The sequence below is a fragment of the Sphaeramia orbicularis genome, chromosome 12 (genome assembly GCF_902148855.1).
Source record: "Sphaeramia orbicularis chromosome 12, fSphaOr1.1, whole genome shotgun sequence".
Classification (NCBI taxonomy): domain Eukaryota; kingdom Metazoa; phylum Chordata; class Actinopteri; order Kurtiformes; family Apogonidae; genus Sphaeramia; species Sphaeramia orbicularis.
This window is the reverse complement of record NC_043968.1, coordinates 58,809,040-58,830,671: the sequence shown is the minus strand read 5'-3', so window position 1 is coordinate 58,830,671 and position 21,632 is coordinate 58,809,040. Positions and strand designations below refer to the sequence as shown.

General features: G+C 41.5%; 1 protein-coding gene across 1 annotated transcript; it reads right to left on the bottom strand.

Annotated features, from left to right (window-relative positions):
- Positions 1-1,553: 1,553 nt before the first annotated feature.
- LOC115429732 (NXPE family member 3-like) lies at positions 1,554-20,820 on the bottom strand. Its single transcript, XM_030149428.1, has 6 exons — positions 20,637-20,820; positions 16,217-16,654; positions 15,784-16,079; positions 13,341-13,411; positions 10,449-10,655; positions 1,554-2,453 (listed from the first exon to the last, which is right to left on the bottom strand). Exons 1-6 carry the CDS (start codon positions 20,766-20,768, stop codon positions 1,909-1,911), a joined length of 1,689 nt encoding a protein of 562 aa, XP_030005288.1. The 5' UTR covers positions 20,769-20,820; the 3' UTR covers positions 1,554-1,908.
- Positions 20,821-21,632: the final 812 nt, after the last annotated feature.

Genomic DNA, 21,632 nt, shown 5'->3' with positions numbered 1-21,632 from the left:
AAGACGGCAGAGGAAGACCCCAACCAGAGGCCCCACAGCAGCCGAGAAGGGTGCCAGCCACCGGCCCCAGGGCCCTGCAAGCTCAAGGGCCACCCCACCCCTGGGCAGAAGCCCCGCCCAGGGCAAAGGGAGACCAGGCCACCCCAGCTAGCCACCCACCATGGGCCGGCACACACCCCAATGCCCCAGCCAAGCACCCCAGGGGACCCTGAGACCCACCCCCCATCCCCTCCAACTCCCACCCTCAACTTCTCAAACCCCACATCCCCTCCAACTCCAAACCCACACACATGAACGCACCCACATATGCCCACATACACTCATTTACACACACACACACACACACACACAGACATTCACACACACACACACACACACCTACACACAGACTAAAGGTGTAACAGTACAGGCCACCCACAGCCCGGCACACACCATGGCCCCTGAGTCACGGCCTACAGCTTGGCAAAAATGAAACCCCCCCCAGCACCCACCGTGCCCTTATCCCTGCAGCTCTTGCTGAGACCAACCCACCAAAGCCCAGAGAAAACCAGGAAATCCATGCTGGCTCAAGTCCACATCAAAAGGACCCACCCCCTACCCACCTCCCAGACATCCCACCCTACCGCCAGCAGTAGAAGAGAGCCACAACAAAGCCGACAACCACCAGGAGAGAACACTCCAATCTGCCACCCTAGGAAGCACCCCCATCCCAAAGTCTGCCAAAACAGGAAGCACCCCCAGACCATGCCGACAAAGAGAAAAAGAAGTCAGCACCCAGGATTCTGGGCGCCAGCCACCAGCCTGCACCCTGCCGGATGCCCCACAATAAATGCCCAGCCTGAGGGGAACCCTGCCAAAAACCCACACAAGAACTGGGCCGGCCCGGTCCTGCAACCAAACCAAACCTGATTCAATCCGATCCTCCCAAAAAACACCAGACTGGCAGCTGACACCACACAAACACAAGCCACCCGGAACCAACACCCGAAAATGACAAGTGAGCCACACCACAACGTACGCACAACACTTTTTTTTTTTTTTTTTTGGGGGGGGGGGGGGGGGGGGGGGGGTTGTAGAGACCCCCTTAGAGAAAAAATTGTATTCGAACCCTGAAGAATTGTATAGGTGATATCAAAAACTGGGTCCTGTTTTAACATGTAACTTGGCCTGTTAAGATATCTTTGCTCGAAATAACTTTTAATTTCTGTAAATATGACCTCCGAATGCACAACATTTAACAAATGCATTGAAAATCTGTTGTGCATAATATTTTGGAACAGTGCATTTTGAGTTGTTTTTTTTTTTTTTTTTTCAACACTCTTGTTTTTGGGAGGTTTGTTCAATAAAAACTCTAATTATATTAAAGTTATACTGACTGCCATTTGCATAGTTTTGTATAGCTGCTCTCAGTTGCTCTTCCAATTAAAAAAAACTGTTTTTTCCTGTGTTTTTCTTAAAAAAATAAAATAAATACAAAGCTTTGATAACTTGTCGTATGAAACAGTACTAGTACATATAGTGAACACTGTGATTACAACCTAGCATTTTTGGCATATTTTTGTCACCCTTAAAATTGTACACAAATATTATTAATATTAATATAAATATTGAAATATTTGCAGAAAAACCTCATAGATATACTATAGTAAACTACAGTAAACACATTCTACCTTTTACCCAAGTCAGCATGATATAAGAATACTCTCAACTTCATACAAAAAAAACAAAACAAACAAAACCCCTATGCTCATTAAACTGAGGTTGGAAATATATTATAAATATAAATTAATTGCTTTGTGACTGCTGGATCAGAATGCAGCATCTGGTGGAAGCACAGACATACGACGCAAACTCAACATCTGTGCTTGAATCTTAAACGCCCCTGTACAGGAAACACATCTAACCACCTCATTTAGGGCAAATATAGGACAAGACGACATTAATCATGTTTTTTATAATAGGAGGTTGTGGGTGGAGGTTGTGAGGCAGATGGTGGGCCAGGACCATCTCCCAGGCGTCCACCAGGTGGACACTGATTCCTTTGAATATTGCCCTGAGCACCTTGTCCCGCTGCAGTGAGTACCAGTCGCTGTTGGTCAGAGTCTCATAAAGTGTCAGCTGTTTGAGGTTTGCAGTACGGATGATGACCAGTGTACCTGGAGCTCTGTCCAGCAGGCCAATCACAGCTCTGCGGATGGTCTGCAGCCGCCGGATGTAGATATCAATGGGAAAAGTGCTGAAGTGAGACCAGATGCCAATAACTACAACAGTATTACTTCCTCCAACCACATCATCTAGCTCATTGGCGATGTAACGCAGCTGGCTGGTTGGTACATCACCAAAACGAATAGGAGGCCCATGACAGCGGTAAGTCACCATGATGTTGTTTGGATAGTCTAAGGTCATGAAAGGTCCAGATTGCTTTGAACTGTGTAAGTCAAACTCCTTCAGATCTGTCAGAGGAAACAAATGGGAAACAATAAGTTACAGACAAAATCTAACTGTTGGCATAAATCCTGATAAGTAGGTAGGTAGACTTTATTTCATCCCAAACTGGGAAATTACACTGTAGCTGCAGTATGATATCCAATAAAAATAGAATACAGGAGCAAACAACACAAAAAAGAGAGCACAACAGCAAACACTGTTCACCAGGGGTCTCAAACTTCTGGCCCGCGGGCCATTTGCGGCTCACAGCACGTGAATTTGCGGCCCCCCACTTGATACCAGATATTAATGTTAGTGCGGCCCATGCGTTTTTCCCACAGGAGAAAACTTGTTACGTTCTTGTCACGTTCCCCTTCATTAATGTTGATGTTCGAAATTCCGATGCTCGTGAATGCACCTCGCCTAAGCACAAGTAATGAAGGAGGATGACAAGTAAGTGACATAAAAATTTATCCAGCCCCAGTCATGGCTTTTTCAAAACCTACCATGAAGAGAAAGATTAGCGACGAGCACAGACAATTCCAGGAGAAGTGGGAGACAGAATATCTTTTTGTTGAGCACAGGAGGATCCCGACATGTCTTACATGCACAGAAAAAGTTGCCGTGCACAAAGAATATAACATCAAACGTCATTACTCAACTCAGCATGCTGTGGACTATGCAAAATATCAGGGACATGAGAGAGAGGAACTGGTTGCCAATCTTAAAACATGTATGCTTCGGTGACAAGATTTTTTTAAGAAAGCCAGCAAAGAGAGTGATGCGGCAGTCGAAGCTAGGTATGTGCTGAGTGAAATGATTGCTAAGGTGGGAAAGCCATTCAAAGAAGGCGAGTTTATAAAAAAGTGCATGCTCCAGGCTGCAAGTATAGTCTGTCCAGTAAAAAAGGATCAGTTTAGCAACATCAGCCTGTCAGCCAACACAGTGTCAGAGCGCATTTCTGACCTGTCAAATGACATGTACGCTCAACTGCGGGAGAAAGCCAAACAATTTCAGGCATACTCCGTCACTCTTGATGGAGATATCACCGATACTGCGCAGCTTGTAATATATGTCCGTGGTGTTGATGTTACCGGCACCAGGTCTAGGGGAATCTGGACCGGCAACAAAGGTTGCACAGGCTAGGGTGCACCGTGCAGCCAACAAAATGAAAAAAAGGTGTGAACTGTGGATCAACGAGAGAGGACAACAAGTCAGTGCTTCGCTTCATTCACCGCGCATTTAATACTGAGCTGCGCATGAGGGGAACACCGACCTGAAGTTTCCCTCGCAAATCCACAGTGGGACTACAGTGCCATCTACTGACGCACTCCAGTACTGACCCAATGTCAAAACTGTAATTCTACCTGGACCATTTTAAATAGTCAACAAAAAAAAAAAAAAGATTGGGGGGTGTCTGTTTCAGTAACAAAAAACATATATACATGCAACATTTGCCACCTATTACACTCTCCCCTGCTTTTAAGAGATGTCTCCGGACATCTAAAATCAAACTAACACAAGGTAAGTTTAGTTGTTCAGTCTAGAAAGTCAGATGTACAGTCTACAACATTTGTACAACCATCTGGTTTCTCCGGTCAGTGGGTATATAGTCACAAACCTAACATGTCCATACTGGTGTGGGATAACAACAAGGTTCAGGAAAAGCTGGGTAGAATGACACAGGACAAGGAACCCAAGCGAACATCAGGTTTGCTCCTGGCCTCCAGGGCTGATATGAAGGCTGTCCAAGGTGGTCATAAGTGAGCATTTCTCGAGGTTTCACTGCTCGCGTTGACCTCCTCACAGGTGACACTTCCTCCTCTAATAGCTCAGTGACATGCTCATGTTGGTCCACATTCTCCTCTGAACCTGCCTCCTCCCCAGTGTCCACTGCTGGTTCCTCCTGTAGATCCTCTGTTAGTGGGGGAGCAGCCAATGCTGGTGGTGGCACTAAGTCTAGCACTGCTACCGGGTCTGGTTCATGTGACTGCTGGCTTTGAGCTGTCTGTGTCATGTCCCCAGCTGGCTGGAACTCAGGGGCTACAGCACTGAGTTGACTGTAGGGTTCAGATTGAGGTGCGGGGTGTCTTGCTCTCCTTATTTTATAAACAGGTATTTTCCTTAGACAGTAGGTGTATTCCTCTTCTTCCTCAGACTGTTCCAAATCTTGCTCTACTGTCTCTATGTTATTTGTTTGTTTGTCTCCTAGTTTTTGTCTTTTCCTGGGTGTACATGAAGTGTGTTGGTCTGAGTCCAAGGGCAACTCATTAACAGGCAACAGTAGGTTTCGATGCAGGACACGGACAGCTTGTTCTCCTGTTTCTGGCTGAACCCTGTACACAGGTCCTTCTCCAGTCCTTTCCATAACACGATGAATCCTCTTTTCCCAGTAAGCCCTGAGTTTTCCTGGGCCACCCCTCTCCGACAGATTTCTGACAAGCACCCAATCTCCAGGCTGCAGCACCATGCCTCTAACACGCTGGTCATAGTGTTTCTTGCCCTTAGCTGAGCTTTTTCCACTGTTTTCTGAGGCGATTTTGTAGGCCTCCTGCATACGAACAGCCCATTTTTGTGCATACTCTTGCCTGGACTGAGGTGTTTGATCAGGTTTCAAGTCGAAAAGCAGGTCAACAGGCAAACGTGGTGCTCTGCCATACAGGAGAAAGAATGGGGAGTAGCCTGTACTCTCATGTCTCGTACAGTTGTACGCATGGACAATATGTGGTAGATGGTCCTTCCACTCAGATTTTTTTTCTTCCTGTAGAGTGTGTAACATCTGTAGGAGTGTCCTGTTCAGACGTTCGACGGGATTCCCCTGGGGGTGATAGGGGGTGGTTCGAGAATGGTTGATTCCAGACAGCTGTTGAAGTCTTTGGAAAAGGCTGTTCTCAAACTCACGGCCCTGATCATGATGTAGCTTTTCAGGATACCCGAAGCGTGGATGAAGTCTGAAAATATCTTTTCGGCTGCTGTTCTGCCTGACTTGTTCTTGGTCGGGTATGCTTGTGCAAAGCGAGTAAAGTGATCAACAAGGACTAAAATGTACTCATAACCACCTTTACTCGGTTCAAGATGAAGGTAGTCGACAGAAATGAGTTCGAAGGGGGCGCTGGTTGTTATTGACCCCATCGGTGCTCTCTCTGGTACACAAGGCTGTTTCTGTTTAATACACTGGCACTGGCGAATGACATAATCTTCAATTTCGCATTGCATAAAGGGCCAATAAAACCTTTCTCTTGCTAAATGAATGACTTTGTCGGCACCGATATGTCCCATGTCATTGTGCAGGTGTTTCAGAACACTTGACTTCAGCTTACTTGGAAGTACCAACTGTTTCCGTTGTCCTGTCTGTCTGTACAGTATTCCTTTGTCAAGTGTAAGTCTGTTCCATTCATGTATCAGTTTGCGCGTCTCTCGTCTCGTCCCATTTGTCTTTTGTCTTTATCATTAGGACTCCACCCTCTTTTTTTTTAGGTTTATCACCTCACAGATGGAAACATCTTCCTTCTGGGCTGCTCTGACACTTTCTGGTGTGATAACTGGAATGCCATCAGAAGGTGTTTCATCTGCACCAGAATGTAACTGCAATGCGGCCACCCATGGCACATCACCGTCTTTCACTACTTTGTCCCCCTGCCAGATGGCAGAGATAACATCTGGAGACATTGTCTCAGTGTACTCTTTGAGGTGGTCAGGGAGTTGGACTGGATATCGTGACAGAGTGTCAGCGTCTGTGTTTGACTTGCCTGGCCGATACCTAATGGTAAAATGGAAGTCGGCTAACTCGCCCACCCATCGATGCCCCACTGCATTTAACTTGGCTGTGCTCAGAACATAAGTCAGGGGATTATTGTCCGTGTACACTGTGAAAGTGGGTGCGTAGTGGAGATAGTCCCTAAATTTTTCACAGATTGCCCACTTCAGTGCCAGAAACTCCAGCTTGCCAGAATGGAGATGATAATTCTTTTCAGCAGGCGTGAGAGACCTGGAACCAAAAGCGATGACGTGGCGTTTGTTTTCCTGCTGCTGATAGAGCACTGCACCAAGACCTTCATTAGATGCATCGGTGTGAAGAACAAATGGCAGTTCAAAGTCTGGGTAGGCTAAAATAGGTGGACTGGTTAACATGTCTACAAGGCGTGACACCACAGCACTGTGTTCTGGTGTCCATCGGACAGGTGTTTTGGATGGAAGCTGGCCACCACTGGAGACCTTTGGCTTGGTCTTACTAGATCTGACTGAGGTAGCTCTCTGATTTGATTCACTGGGACTTTCTAAGAGCTTAAATATGGGTCTGGCTAGCCTAGAAAAGTCCTGTATGAAAGTTCTATAATAGCCCAAAAACCCAAGGAGAGCCTGGACCTCACCAACATTCTTTGGCTCCTTATCTTTCAGATGGTGGACTGCCTCAAGATCTTTAGGATCTATCTGAACACCTTCACTGGTCACTAGGCGCCCTACATACCTGACCTGCCTTTTAAATAGCTCACACTTTTTAGGACGTAACTTAACACCGTGCTCCCGCAGACGGTGAAGCACCCTCCTCAAGTCGTCAACATGGTCATGAAAGGTTTTTGAAAAACAGAGCACATCATCTAAGTAGGGTGAACAGCAGTCATCCCTTAGACCATCAAGGACCCCTTCCATGCACCTTTGAAAAGCTGCCGGGGCGTTGGTTAGGCCAAATGGGAGGTGGATCCACTCATACAGCCCCCAGGGCATGCTAAAGGCGGTCAGGTGTCTGGAACTCTCATGGACAAAGCCCTGGTGATAAGCACTGCCCTGGTCGAGTATGGAGAACCACGAGTAGCCCCCCAAGTTATCCAGCAAATCTTGGATGCGTGGAAGAGGGTGACGATCAGGAATGGTTTTACAATTCAAGCCCCGAAAGTCAACACAAACATAGTTGTTTTTTTCATTTAACCCTTGGTATGGACCAGCTTTTTATCATAGCTAAACCCTGCACCAGGCTGTTCAGACTCAAAAAGAACACACTGTTTCAACCCCATTATTATGTACAAAAATTGCTGTGGACTCTCTTTTTCTTGCTGTTTGGCATTACTTAAGTCTTGGAAAAGTTCAGTACTATTTTTATCTCTAATGTGTGCGCGGAGAAACCGCTTTAGCTCATCAACAGTTAAGTCACCTTTGTTTACTAACATCTCTCTGAATGTACCAGGTTTTATGATCTTAATCACTGTGCGAATTACCTCTGACTCAGTAAAACCTTCATGCATACCTTCATCAATTTGTTTACAAAGACAACTGTATGACATTTCAGACCCAACATCAGAGATTTGTCCACCATGCAGCTTAAACTCTCTGCGTGGAAGAAGAGCTGCAACATCACTAAACCTCAGTACCTGATCTTTCATACTGGAAGAAAAACTGACCCTTCCATGAGGAACATCAACAGGAACTGCTGTGGGAGGTTTGGCAGATGCTGAAGTGGCAGGGCTCCTCACTGGCATAACACTGTCTCTTGCTGCAGGCTCACGGCTCACGGTAGGTAGGTTATCAAGCACACCTCTTCCTGTCGGTGGAACAGGCGGTGAATCAATGTCTCTGCCCGTTTGCAACAGATGTGAAGGGACGTCCAGAGTGGGTGAAGCTGGAGATCTGGCATGTGGGTTGTGGTCATAATGAGGTGGAGTGGAGCACCCCTGTTGAATGATTGCAGAATCTCCCATCTCAGGCAACAACATCTGGACAGCTCCAACCGCTCCCGTGTCCGTGGCTATTAGGTCACTCAGCATATCGTCCAGAAGAAGGAGCTGGGCCATACCTTCATCCTCTCGGGCTGCCAACTTCTCACTTCTGATGTAGTCAATTATCAGGTCATACAGTTCTGGTTCACTCAGGTCATCACCACGATCAGCTGCACTGCCATCATCAATCGAACTTGCAACTTTCAGCAGCTGACTGGCACTCAAATCAGAAAGTCTTCTCTGGATCTTGTAGGCTAGCGCCCGCCGTGGCTTGACAGTGGCCATAATGACGTTGTACCGGCAACCCCTGCTCTCTGGATGACGCACAGGACTGCAGCCTTCCCTGAAGCTTTGGACACCAGCTAACGTCGTCTCAGCACTCACTTCACCGACAGCGACACTCCTCGATCCCGGACGAGCCCCCAATTGTTACCGGCACCAGGTCTAGGGGAATCTGGACCGGCAACAAAGGTTGCACAGGCTAGGGTGCACCGTGCAGCCAACAAAATGAAAAAAAGGTGTGAACTGTGGATCAACAAGAGAGGACAACAAGTCAGTGCTTCGCTTCATTCACCGCGCATTTAATACTGAGCTGCGCATGAGCGGAACACCGACCTGAAGTCTCCCTCGCAAATCCACAGTCAAATCCACTACAGCGCCATCTACTGACGCACTCCAGTACTGACCCAATGTCAAAACTGTAATTCTACCTGGACCATTTTAAATAATCAACAAAAAAAAAAAAAGATTGGGGGGTGTCTGTTTCAGTAACAAAAAACATATATACACGCAACATTTGCCACCTATTACATTGACAGCAATTTTGTAGTGATGGAGGAGATGCTGAGAGTAATTCCAATGCATGGCCAGACCACAGCTCAGGAAATCTTTCACCAGCTGTGTGATGCCATTGTGGATGTTGGTTTAACATGGAAGAGCTTTGCTGGAATAACAACTGATGGAGCACCATGAATGATTGGGAGGAGAAATGGACTGGTGGCGCTTGTTCAAAGTAAACTAGAAGAGGAGGGTGTGGAGGAGGCCATCGGTCTGCACTGCATAATCCATCAACAGGCCCTTTCCAGCAAATGCCTGAAGTTTGACAATGTGATGTCTGTTGTTGTGAAGTGCTGCATTAATCGTATCAGATCCAGAGGCTTAAAGCACCTGCAGTTCCACACTTTTTTGGTGGAAATAGAATCAGCATATGAGGATGTGCTCTATTTCACTGAGGTACGTTGAAGAGGTTTTTTGAATTGAGAGCTGAAATTAAAGCCTTCATGGAGAAGGATGGGATGGCTGTTCCTGAATTGAGTGATCCCAAATGGCTGATGGACTTAGCTTTTCTTGTTGACATCACACAGGAGCTGAATGTACTGAACAAGAAGTTACAAGGCCAGGAGCAGCTTGTCAGTGTTGCTTATGACAATGTCAGAGAATTCTCCACTAAACTCATGCTCTGGAAAGCCCAGCTCTCTCAAAAAAAACCTCTGCCATTTTCCAGCATGCAAAGCACACATGGATGGAGGCACACCATTCAGTGGTGAAAGGTACACTGATGCTGTTGTAAAGCTACAGAAGGAATTTGATGACAGGTTTGTAGACTTCAGGACACATAGGGCTATTTTTCAAATTTTTGCTGACCCCTTTTCCTTTGATGTGCTATATGCTCCTTATGTGCTTTAAATGGAGCTTATTGATTTGCAGTGCAGTTCTGAACTCAAAGCCAAGTTCAGGAAAGTGAGTGGAAAAGCACACAAGCTTGGACAATTTTTGAGAGAATTGCCCCCTACCTTCCCTGAGCTTTCCAGGATGTTCAGACAGGCCATGTGCCTTTTTGGGAGTGTATATCTGTGTGAAAAGCTCTTCTCCACCATGAACTTTAATAAGTCAAAGCACAGGTCCAAATTTACTGATGAGCATCTTCAAGACATACTGAGGGTCTCAACTGTTTCCTCCCTCAAGCCAAATGTGGCTCATATGTGCAAGATGAAGTGCTGTCAGATGTCAGTAGCAAGAAGTAATCGAGAGAAGCTTGTTCTAAGGAAATGTTTATGTTTGAACACATGTTCATGTTCAGAAGAAGCATTTGTGTTCAGAAGAAGCGTTTGTGTTCAGAAGAAGTGTTCTTGTTGTGGAGTACTTGATGCGGCCCAGCCTCACCTAGACTCTACCTCCAGCAGCCCCCAGGTAAGTTGAGTTTGAGACCCCTGCTGTACACTATACATAACAAAATAGAAGTAGAAAAAGATCTGGTTGAAGAAGCTGGATAATAACTGTCATGTGCCAAAATAAAACTGTCTCTCCTACCTGGTAGTGCTTCCCTGAGATGGTCAAACCACTGCCTGATGGTGGAGTCTCCATACAGGTGGATCACCTTGCCTTTCAGACATTCAGTAATGGCAGAGGGGCTGCTGAACTGGCGGACTGGGGTGCCACCTAGAGCTTGCCACACTTGCTGGTAGTAGTAGCCAAAGGGTCCAGGTGTTACAATACTGTCCTTTTTTTCATTGTTACCTAAACAGGACAAAAAGGTAAAACTGGCCACATTTATTTGTCTGTCTGTTAACAAGTGTAGGTCCCTCTCAACCTAAAGTCTTTTTTTTATTATTATTATCATTATTTATTGAATGTCGAGAGTGTGCCGAGGTGTCCTCAAACCAAAAGAATCTCAAATGTCAAACATACTCTGGTTTGTTAAATACATTTTGTTAACTATTTAATTCCATATATAATCTTTTATAATTCTAAATGTGCACACATGTATGTATTTATTTGTATATAACTATAAATAATTAATAACTTAACATGGGGACATTAATGCACTGCAACTGCTATTAGGGAATGAGCGCTGGCCATGCACTGGCCTATGAAGGCCATTTTGTATTTTGTGTGTTTATTTTTTCATTAGACATTCCTTCACATTTTTGAGGGCCTGAACATGCACAAAAAGTCTTTTTTTTTTTGGGTGGGTGGGGGGGGGCAAAATCAAGAGTTGTGGCAAAAAATTCTATATTTTAAAGGTTTCGTAAATGTTTAATAAAATGTTTATTCTGTGATATGATTTCATGACCCTTTAGGTGCCTACAGGAAGTAATGGTTTCATTAGCCTGCCATGCAGAGTGGCGGCTTCCTCACACTCCTACCAAATGAAGTAGAGACTTGGGTAGAGGCTTCTATGTATGACTTTATCTGATTGACTGAGTGTTAGGTTTCCATTCAAAGGATATGATGAGTGTGTTTTAAGTTCCAGCAGAATGCACAAACAGTAATATTTTGTTAACAATGTATGATAAAAGAATAATATCATGGTAAGAAACATCAAGTTTCTTATATTAGCTATGCTGTATGTACTAAAGTTGTAACTGGAAACTTATTTGTTTTCTTCAAACAAAATAGTCTGGGCTTTTGAGATTATAGTCTGTTTTACTCAGTGGGCAGTTTGATCTGTTACTTTCTTTTGCCACTGATGAAATTTTTTATTATGGCACATTTTTGCTACAACACTAACTGGTGTTATAGAAACACATATTAATTAACAAATTTAAGTCTATTTTATGTGAAGTTCTGTCGGGAACAGAATATTTTAGCCATTTCTTTCAGTTTTAGGCAGTTGTTCTAAACCTTTTTTGGCTCGTGACCCCATTTTAACATCACACATTTCTGGCGACCTCAGACATTCAAAACAGACATTTTTTTGCTAAAATTAATTTGTTTTTGATCATGCAATAGTTTACTGTACTATGTTGCATATAAACATTAATTTTAGATGACATTTAGTCTATATAATGTATATTATTATGGATGGAGGCAGAAAAGTCAGGTGTAGATTACTGCACGAAGCGAGAATTTGATTTTCCTTGGTCAGGATATGTACAGTCAGTCCAGCTTGGATTTACAAGGCTGACAATTAATACCGAACAAACAAGAACTCTAAGTATGAATTATGAAAGAGCTGCAGCATCTGAAACCGACCACAATGAACATTTGAAAGATAAAGAGAACCACAGTGCTTCAGTTTCAGCTTCACAATTTGTCATATGTCTTTTATGGATTGAGATTGTCTCTGTCAACTCACCATATGTTTTTTATTACCAAGTTTATGTATATATATATGTATATATATATATATATATATATATATATATATATATATATATATATATTTTTTTTTTTTTTTTTTTTTTTTTTTTTTTTTTTTTTTTTGTCAATTACTAGAAATTTCAGGTGACCCCATTTGAATACTAGGTGACTCCATGTGGGTTCCCGATTCCTGGGTTGAAAAACACTGGTTTAGGGAGTCTGTATTATAGCGACTCGATCCGGTGCAGTGTCACAGCAGTGTTCATTGGAGCCACCCACCGGTCTCTGGAACTTAAAAGTATCCCTCATATTAGATTTACTCCTTTTTCTGACAGTTGAAGTGCAGAGTTTTTCTATCAGTTCATTTCCCTGCTGTTGTGACTGGAGCAGGAAGTCAATCACAAACAGACTTGCCTTCACTGTGCTGCGTGGAAATCGGAAATATCATGTAGTTAATGTGTGGCTGTTTATCTGCACAATCTGGCATAATTTATCACTCTTATAACCCACATGGTGCTCAGTACTGTGTAAAACAGCTTTTTAAATGTAAGTTTGTCTCTGGCATCACTTTTTTCACTGCCAATCACGTGAATATGGTGTATATAAAGTGTTGAGTCTGAATTGTTTTAGCTCCTATGTTCCCTGAAGGCAACATGAGTGGGGAAGGTCCCCAAGCCTTTTTGTTACGCTGTCACTCATGATCCCACACCCCTCTCAGTTGAGGCCACGCCTTCCACACCATATTAGGGCCAAAAGTTTTGAAAGCAAAAAGAGATCTGAAACTGAAAAAAATATTTGAAAGTGACAAAATAAGATTTGTAACTGTTAAAAATAAGATCTGAATCAGAAAAGATAAAACTTGCCACTGAAAAAATAAAACTTCAAATATTAAAATATATATGAAAGAGAAAAATGAAAATAAATAATTTATTCAAAAGAATTAGCAAAGTGAATTAAAATTATATTTAACCTGAAAAAAACTTCTCTTACACTTATTTTTAATTTCAATACATTGTTGTATTTTTCAAAATTCAAGATCAAAACTTGAATTTTCAGTTTCATATGTTATGTTTTCATATACAAAACTTATGGCCCCAGAATGGCTCCATAAAAACTTACCTTCCTTTTTTGGTAACACCAGGACACTGGTAGAACCTACAGCCTGAATGGAGACTTTCAAGTTGACATGACTGAGAAGAAAACACACATTATTTAGTATTTGTCAGTGACATCCTAAATACAGGAAATGGTTTAAATGTGAGTAAAGACGTTTTTAAAACTCACATGAAAAACATTATTTATGTAATATAATATTTGGGAACCGAGCCTAGAGGGCGAGTCCCTCTCACTCACAGAGTGACAGGACTTGCCTTGAAAGGCAAGGCCCCATTGTATTTTGTTCATTTTTAATATTGTGCCACTTTAAACTGGAATTTGCCACCCTAAACATGCTCAAAAACTCACCAAATGTGAGTTAGTGAGACAGACTTACCACGTCACATCTAGCAAAAAATTTGATAAAATGTAAAAATTAACCCCATAGGTGCCAAAATGTGCTCTCTAGTGGTACCTATGTTAAAAAAAAAAAAAAAACAGAAACAGCCCTAGCAGCTAAGAGGAATGTCGTAGAGGCATCAAACCAATGCCAAATTTTTTGTTGGATGAAGCACTACAAATCACATGCTGACAGCCATGAGCTAACTCCAACAGGAAGTTGTCAATTTGCCTTTCATGTAAAACCTTCAAAATGAATCTAGTCTGAGGCTGTTTGTTGTACTAGCTTCTAATAAGCACCAAAAGATAGAGTAAACCCTTCTCAATAACGTCACTTCGCACTTTCGTCATAACTGTCTTTGATTTTGTTTTTTTTTATAAGCCTGGAAAAATGCAAAGTCTGGAACTGATTTTTCACTTCGGACTGTTTTCCCACATGTTATATATCTATGTGTTCACAAGACTCACCACAACTCTCAGGTGTTAAAATGTTTTGAGATCGAATGTACGGTTATGGATTTATTACAATTTGTTTATTTTTATACTTTTTACACTTTAAACTACAATTTCACCCCCCCCAACATGCTCAATTTGAAGCAATATAAAAATTAACCCTTAGGCACCACAATATGCTCTGTAGCGCCACCTATGTACACAAAAATGGCCCTAGCAGCCAGTATGTCATACAGACATGAAACGAACGCTGAAATTTTTGTCTCACTGAACGCAACAAATTGTACACTGACACCCATGAGCTAACTCCAACAGGAAGTTGGCAATTTGCCTTTCAAAGTATTCTAACACCTATGAATTAACAAGACAATCTGATTCCACAATCACTGCTTATTCAGTTTGGACTTTTTTTTTAAACATTATATAACAATACATTCACAAGTCTTTTCCCATACCTCCTGTGAAAGAATAATTGAGATAGGATGTTTGGTTATGGAATAATCGCTGTTTGTTTGAGAGGTGGTTTTTCACTGAATCACAGACACACTGTGTGTTCCATATACGGTGTAAAATTACAACTTCACACAAACACACACACACACACATCCATCCCAGGGGCCGCTGATGCACCCCTCTCAGCTTTCTCATTCCAAATGCCCTGTGTCTTTCTTCAATTCCTGTAAGAATATCAGCTTTGTGTTCAACTAAACAGGCCCAGGTTTCACACTGGGTAAGTACATTGAGGCTAGATTTGCATTATATTTCAATACATATACTTTAAGTGACATTTTTGTTTGGTGGTGTGCCTTGTAGTTTTTCTAATGTAAAATTTGTGCCGCGACTCAAAAAGTTTGGGAAACACTGGTTTACACCATTAGTGAGAGTTGTAGGCTGAACAATGCCTTAGCGGTTGTCTAAAGGAGCTGTGTGTATCTACTTCATCTGATGAACTTATTAAAAAGAAATCACTGACTGTGTTGGACCTCTATCATGTCTGAGAAATCAAACACTGACACCCATGAGTTAAGTCCAACAGGACGTTGGCAATTTGTCTTTCAAAGTAACTTCATATTCCCACGACTACTGCTTATTCAGTTCAGACTTTTTTTTTCCCAAATAAAAACCTTATTAAAAATAGTGAACTATGAGTTTTATGATCAACTGTTCGTACAGTTTCAGTTCACTCAAACTGATTGTCTCACACACACACACACACACGCATACACACACAGTAGGGTTTTTCAAAACAAAAGCCTCTTTAAAAATGCTAAATAATGAGCATTACATAACTTTTTTTTAACATTTTATTGACCAAATGCTCAACTTTTTGTTTAATTTTACGTCATTAAAGGTGGGGGCTGGAGCTGGGACGGAGAGGCATGAGTGGAGCTGGGGTGTTGACAGTGACGGGGGGTGGATACTATGGTGCGAGGTCCCGCCCAATACTGCTTACAGCTTTAATTACATTTGTCATTTGTAGTGAAAAATGCAAAGCATCTCAGTTTTTTAGGCCTAGAAATTTTGTGTTTCAGTTTCAGCTTCACTACACTCACTTACACTTTTTACTGTGGACATTAAATCAAAACCAAACACAAAGATACCTGTACCATCTCACCTCTGAAACAGCTCCTTCTCATTTTTCCTGAGGTTTTCCTTGTATCCTCCTTTAGAGTGGTTGATCCTGGTATGACAGTTCAGGTTTTTTGGTTTGAAGCAGAACCATGGTTCCCCTGTACGGAGGTCGGTGTAGTTACATATCGGCTGATTGTTTGGTCTCAGGCAGATGTTGCAGGTCGTGGTTTCAGACTCTGAGCCTGAACGGAAAAGACTTTTGAAATGAATCCTGTCTGGCTGCTCTGTGCTCAGCCTACGCAGGACTGTGACAGCCTCACTGGAGTGAACCAGTGTCACCTGAAGGGATAGTTCAACCCACATTATTTGACTTACGTCTTTGCTCAGGGGAATTCACAAAACTGATCACAGACTCCTTATTTGAATTGAAAAATACAGTATCCAAACACACTACAGTTTCCTGTAGTCGTTTTTACCTGAACTTCTGCACTTCCATTCCAGAGCAGAGGGAACACAGCTGAGTAAGACCCATTGACATGATCCAGAACCTGCCCGGCCACACCGGCACCAAGCTTTGGGTTGTGCAACCGAGCCACTATGAAGTCTCCCCCAGACGTCTTTGGATGGCCTTCAAAATCCTTCACTTGAATGATAACCTTCAGGTGATCCCCCACACGCCACTCCCCTCCTCCTGGAAGAATTGTGAAAGTGCTGTGGGCAGGATCACTGGTCTGCTTCAGGGTAAAGTTAACTGGAATCAGTGGAGTTTCAGGCCAAGTAACTGAGTCGAGGAGGCGCCGTTCTTCCACAGCTTCCCCCAGAGCCACAGAATATGGCTGGAAGCTGCAGAAGTTAGACTGGAGGTCAGGGTGTGATTTACCTTCTGAGGAGTTTCTTTTTATGCCATGATGAAACTGGCAGGAGAGAGGCAAAGATTCAAGATTCAAATGTCAGTATTCACTTTACTGGTACTTTATCATACATTTGAAAGAAATGTGAAAGATGTGGCAAGACTATTGTAGGGACAGTAAATAACATACTCTCATATAGAAAATATACAGCAAAACTGTAAAGAGTTACTAGGACTGCAAAATGGACAATCATCAAAAAGTTAAGTCTGTAAATGCACAAACATAAAGAAATATAATTCAATTGGTATGTACAGTCGCAGGAAAAATTATTAGACCACCCCTTGTTTTCTTTAATTTCTTGTTCATTTTAATGCCTGGTACAACTGAAGGTATATTTGTTTGGACAAATATAATGATAACATCAAAAATAGCTCATAATAGTTTAATTTTAGAGCTGATATCTAGCCATTTTCCATGGTTTTCTTGATAAAAACCAAAATCACTAAAGTTCTTACATCAATATCTATGGCATTGTACTGACAAAAACAGTGCTTTTAGACATTCCATGTTTTCTTTTCTGTCTGTTTTAGTCACATGATACACACAGGAGTTAGTACTTGATTGTGTAACGTGAGGGTTCGTTGGTGGTTAATACTTCATTCTTGATAAAATGAGACTGCAGGATGGAGACAGATTTCTTCATACAACAGTGCTTTACTGTGCATGTGTCGTGACAGCTACAACACTTCCTGAAACAACAACTCACATGACCGAACCAGCCAATCAGGAACTAACAGTACCTAGACCGGTAAATGTAGATGATTTAGAAAAAGCACATTCAACACATTACTTTAGCTGCTTATATACAACAAATGAAAATAATTAAATGTGTATATGTGTAAATAATAATTCTGCAACATAAATGTAAATAGTTATTTGTGTAAACACTGTCAATATATGTTTTTAACAAATACCTGAGTTAACTTATTCCCTGTAATTTACTCCATTGTTAAACCTTACATTCCTTCAACATAAATTATTTTAACTTCTGAGCCTTACAATTGCATAACCATTGTTATTGATGACTTTTGATGGTCTGATAATTTTTTCCATAACTGTACATTGATTCTGTTATTTTATTTTTCTTTCCTTTTATTTATTTATTTATTTATTTATTTTACTTGCAATAAATTATGTTTGGTGGTATAGGTTTTTAGTAGGACTTCTGTCCCCTGACCACACCCATACATGGAAAGCCTGAGACAAGAACACACCTTCCTACTTTCCCCTGTGATTTAGAAAGCAGAGAGAGAAAAACAAGAGCCAGTGTGAACAGAACAGAGCATTGAACATCAGAACAGTAGTATGACACGATTAAGACAAATGTTACATATCAAAGGGAGAGGCTGAGGTGGGGGTGGTTTGTAAAGGCCAGAAGGAAGAGTAGGTCACAAAAGTAGCTCTAAGGGGATTTAACCAATAGGAAGCATCGAACAGAAACAGGTGAGTTATCAGCTGATGAGGTTTGACAGTCAGTATCTATGAGCTTCACTGCATGGTCTGCTTAAACCACAAAACACTAAATTATTGCAAAAGCCCTTTGAAACTCATCAGTGAGTTGCATTTCCCCAAATCCTTCTCTGGTGCACACTCAACAGCCTCCATTTTTGTTTTGCTCAGTTATGATGCACCTGTAGCCAACTGTCAGTGTCTGCATGTCTAAACCTCAAGCATTTCCACAAACATGAGATAGTCACATCATTGAACTGGGCACCTGTTTCCATGACAATGGGCACTGTAATACAATTTAAGTTACTATTGATATATGATAGTGAAATACTGAGTCTGCACAAAAATGTATTGGTACAGTGGTATGGTGGTACAACACCAACCTCAACGATGGTGAACAAATAGAGGAACTCAAGCAGGACACAATCAGCGGCCTTAACCCTACGACGCCAAATGTATTGTATTGATATATGAGTTCTGAAGCCCTCTACATGATCAGTGTGATTTTTTTTTTCTTGAAATTACCTTATGTATACAATTAGATACGTGCAATACATGTATAATCCACCAGGGGGAGGAATTCATTAACCAGAGGCCTTTCCAGTGACACTACAAAATTGTCATTAATGAGGAAGGAGGCAGAACTTTACCAATTTTGAAAAGGAATTACCTATTTGTTAGACGTATTTATGTTATATTATGTATTTGTTTGTTCAAAAATAATTATATTTGAGAATTGAGACCCAATGTATCAAATATGATACAAAATTGAAACTCATACATGGAAATTGATATTTGAAAAAAAATTTTTTTTGGTTGTTCAGAAGGACCAATAAAGGCTCCAGTTTCAAAGACCTGGAATTTTCTGTCAGTGATTTAATGGTTCAAGCTTTATAGGGTTAAATGAATCTACAGCACCAACCTCCCAGAGAAACTAAAGCTGTGGTGCTACTACTTTGATCTGCTGCCTCGTCTAATGTGGCCAGTTACAATCTCCAAAGTCACTACATTTCATATCAGCTGACTTAAGAGGTTGGTGAATGCACAGATAAGGTAACCCTAACCCTAACCCTGAAGAAAGGTGATGGTGTGGACTGTGGAAGTGGGCTGCAGGCGTTTTGTTGCCAACTCCACAGCAAGACTGCTGAAAGAAGTGGGCACCAGAGGGCAGGGGCAGAAGAAGACCATCAGAGAACTCGCCACAACAGATGAGAAAAGCAGTCACCGGCTTTGGCCGAGAAGAAAAGAGACAGCATGGGGGGTAAAATGACCACTCAGGCCCTATGCGACACACACCCAGGTCTGATCAGCCTGTGGCGGGCCTGCCTCAGCAGAGGGTGTCTTGTGATAAATGGCCAAAATACCCAATGATGCTGAGGTACACAACTGATGATGTGTCAGATAGGTGGCAACATCTCTGAGTTGGACAGAATCAAGGTCCTACATAGAGGATCCCAATCTGATTCAATGTGGAACTGAATCACCTGGAACTGAAACACCTTTATTAATTCTATCAGAGGTGATTAATGCAAACACCATTTTCAGAAAAAGGTGAGTTATTTTCTCAGCATCTGTGATTTGTTCTATCACTGAGATCCATGTTTCTACAAAATTGCCACAACCAATTTGTAGAAATTGGCAGAAGCACATGGATAAAAAATAAACCTACAAGGGGCCAAGGAAACTAAAACAAACACACACACACACACACACACACAAATAACACTGGTCTACAATTTTTTAGAAATGATTTGCTTCAGAGATTAAATGTGCTAAATGTTACGTATTTTAATAAGATTAATTGGAAAATAAATGACAAAAGTGCCGGTTTGCTGATGTTTTCAAGGTAAATCATTAAGTGTTATTACACATATATATTGGTTTATGTACATTTATACAATAGTTTTATAAATCTTCCACTAAATAGAACCTGTAAAGTAAATGTATTCTAATGTGCAGACAGTGTTTTGAAGTAGATCTTGTAGCTCTGAGACAAATATTCCTTTTGAGTCAAACCCATTCTCTCGTTAATTCTTGAATTTCACATTTTGACCCAAGGCTGTATCTTGGAAAGTTCAGCCAACCAGCATTTTTTACTTGATTTTTCTTTATCAGTGACTCTCATGTGGTAAAATGTCATTACTTTTATTCTGGAAGCATTTTCCTTGTAGACCAGTGTAACCCTTATCCTCCGATTGTACCAGCTTAAAGATGACAAATACTGACTTTTGTTACCAGTGACATCAATAGAATAGAATAGAATAGAATAGAATAGAATAGAATAGAATAGAATAGAATAGAAATGACAAAAAGGAGGAAAAAACTTGTAAGTTTGTGGTTCATTTGTGTTTCAACAATATTGTTTATCCAAGTCTTTTATTGTGATTCCTTGCTCAGCTGTACTCTAAATATATCCTTACATATTCTTACATACAAAATAATAAGAAGAATGAATTTGCACTATTGTTGTCCTGAGCAACACAAAATTTGAGAACCATTACTGGTAAACTGTGATCACTAATGCTAAAGTTCTTACCTCAGGAAGATTTGTGTCATGTAGCAGGATGACAATGATGATGATGATAAACCCAACCAGAATGAGAAAGATGATACCATACTTTGAAAAGAAAATGCTGATGGTCCTCTGTTTCAAAGCTCTGACCTTCATGATGAATGATTAGTGGGAATGATCGTAAAGCACTAGAAAAAACAAATGTAGTTGTGGTTATGTTCACATATCTATGTTGCACTCCTTGAAGTCAGATCTAAAGAAGCATCTACTAAAAGCATCTGTTAATATAAATGCGGAAGGAAAACGAATTATTGCTGATTCATTTTGTCTAGACTTTGTACTAGTCATTCTGACGATTTTAAACTCCGTACTTCCTATGCTGAAGATACTGAGCAAATCAATAAAATCTAGTCAAAACCAGATACTGTGGGGACATGTTATGGAACTTAGGTAAACATGCATATGTGACCTACACAGTATAAAGGCTCTTTGACTTCTATGTGTCTGTGTCCAGTCTTAGCAGACTGCCCCTTTTGGCCAAGCAGAGAGACTTGTCTCTGAATCTTTGTGTTGATCACTGCTGATTCTTGTTGGTTGTTCACTTCATTTTGAAATATTATTTTGTAATAATTTTTTATAAATCTACAGGGTCATTGTGTTTCTTTCATTCTCACCATAAAATCTGACAATAAAATGTTAATTTTAACTTCTGAACCTCTAATCCTATTACATATACAGTAAGCACATATTTCAATAATTCAGGAAAACCATTACCTAACCATTCTTACATCTCTAAATATTGTGATGTATGTGTGTATTGAGAAAGCTCATGCTCTCCTCCTTCGACAGGTGTTATCTCTAGGTGGCGTCGAGGCACCTTCTTGTACAATTTGTCCAGTTGTTTAACGCCAACCTTGTCGTCTCACCATAGCAAGACGAAATATTGATGTGTTGAGGGAGCATTTGCAAATATCTCCAGGGTTAGGAGGAAACACTGGTGCCTCCAAGCAAGAAGGAATG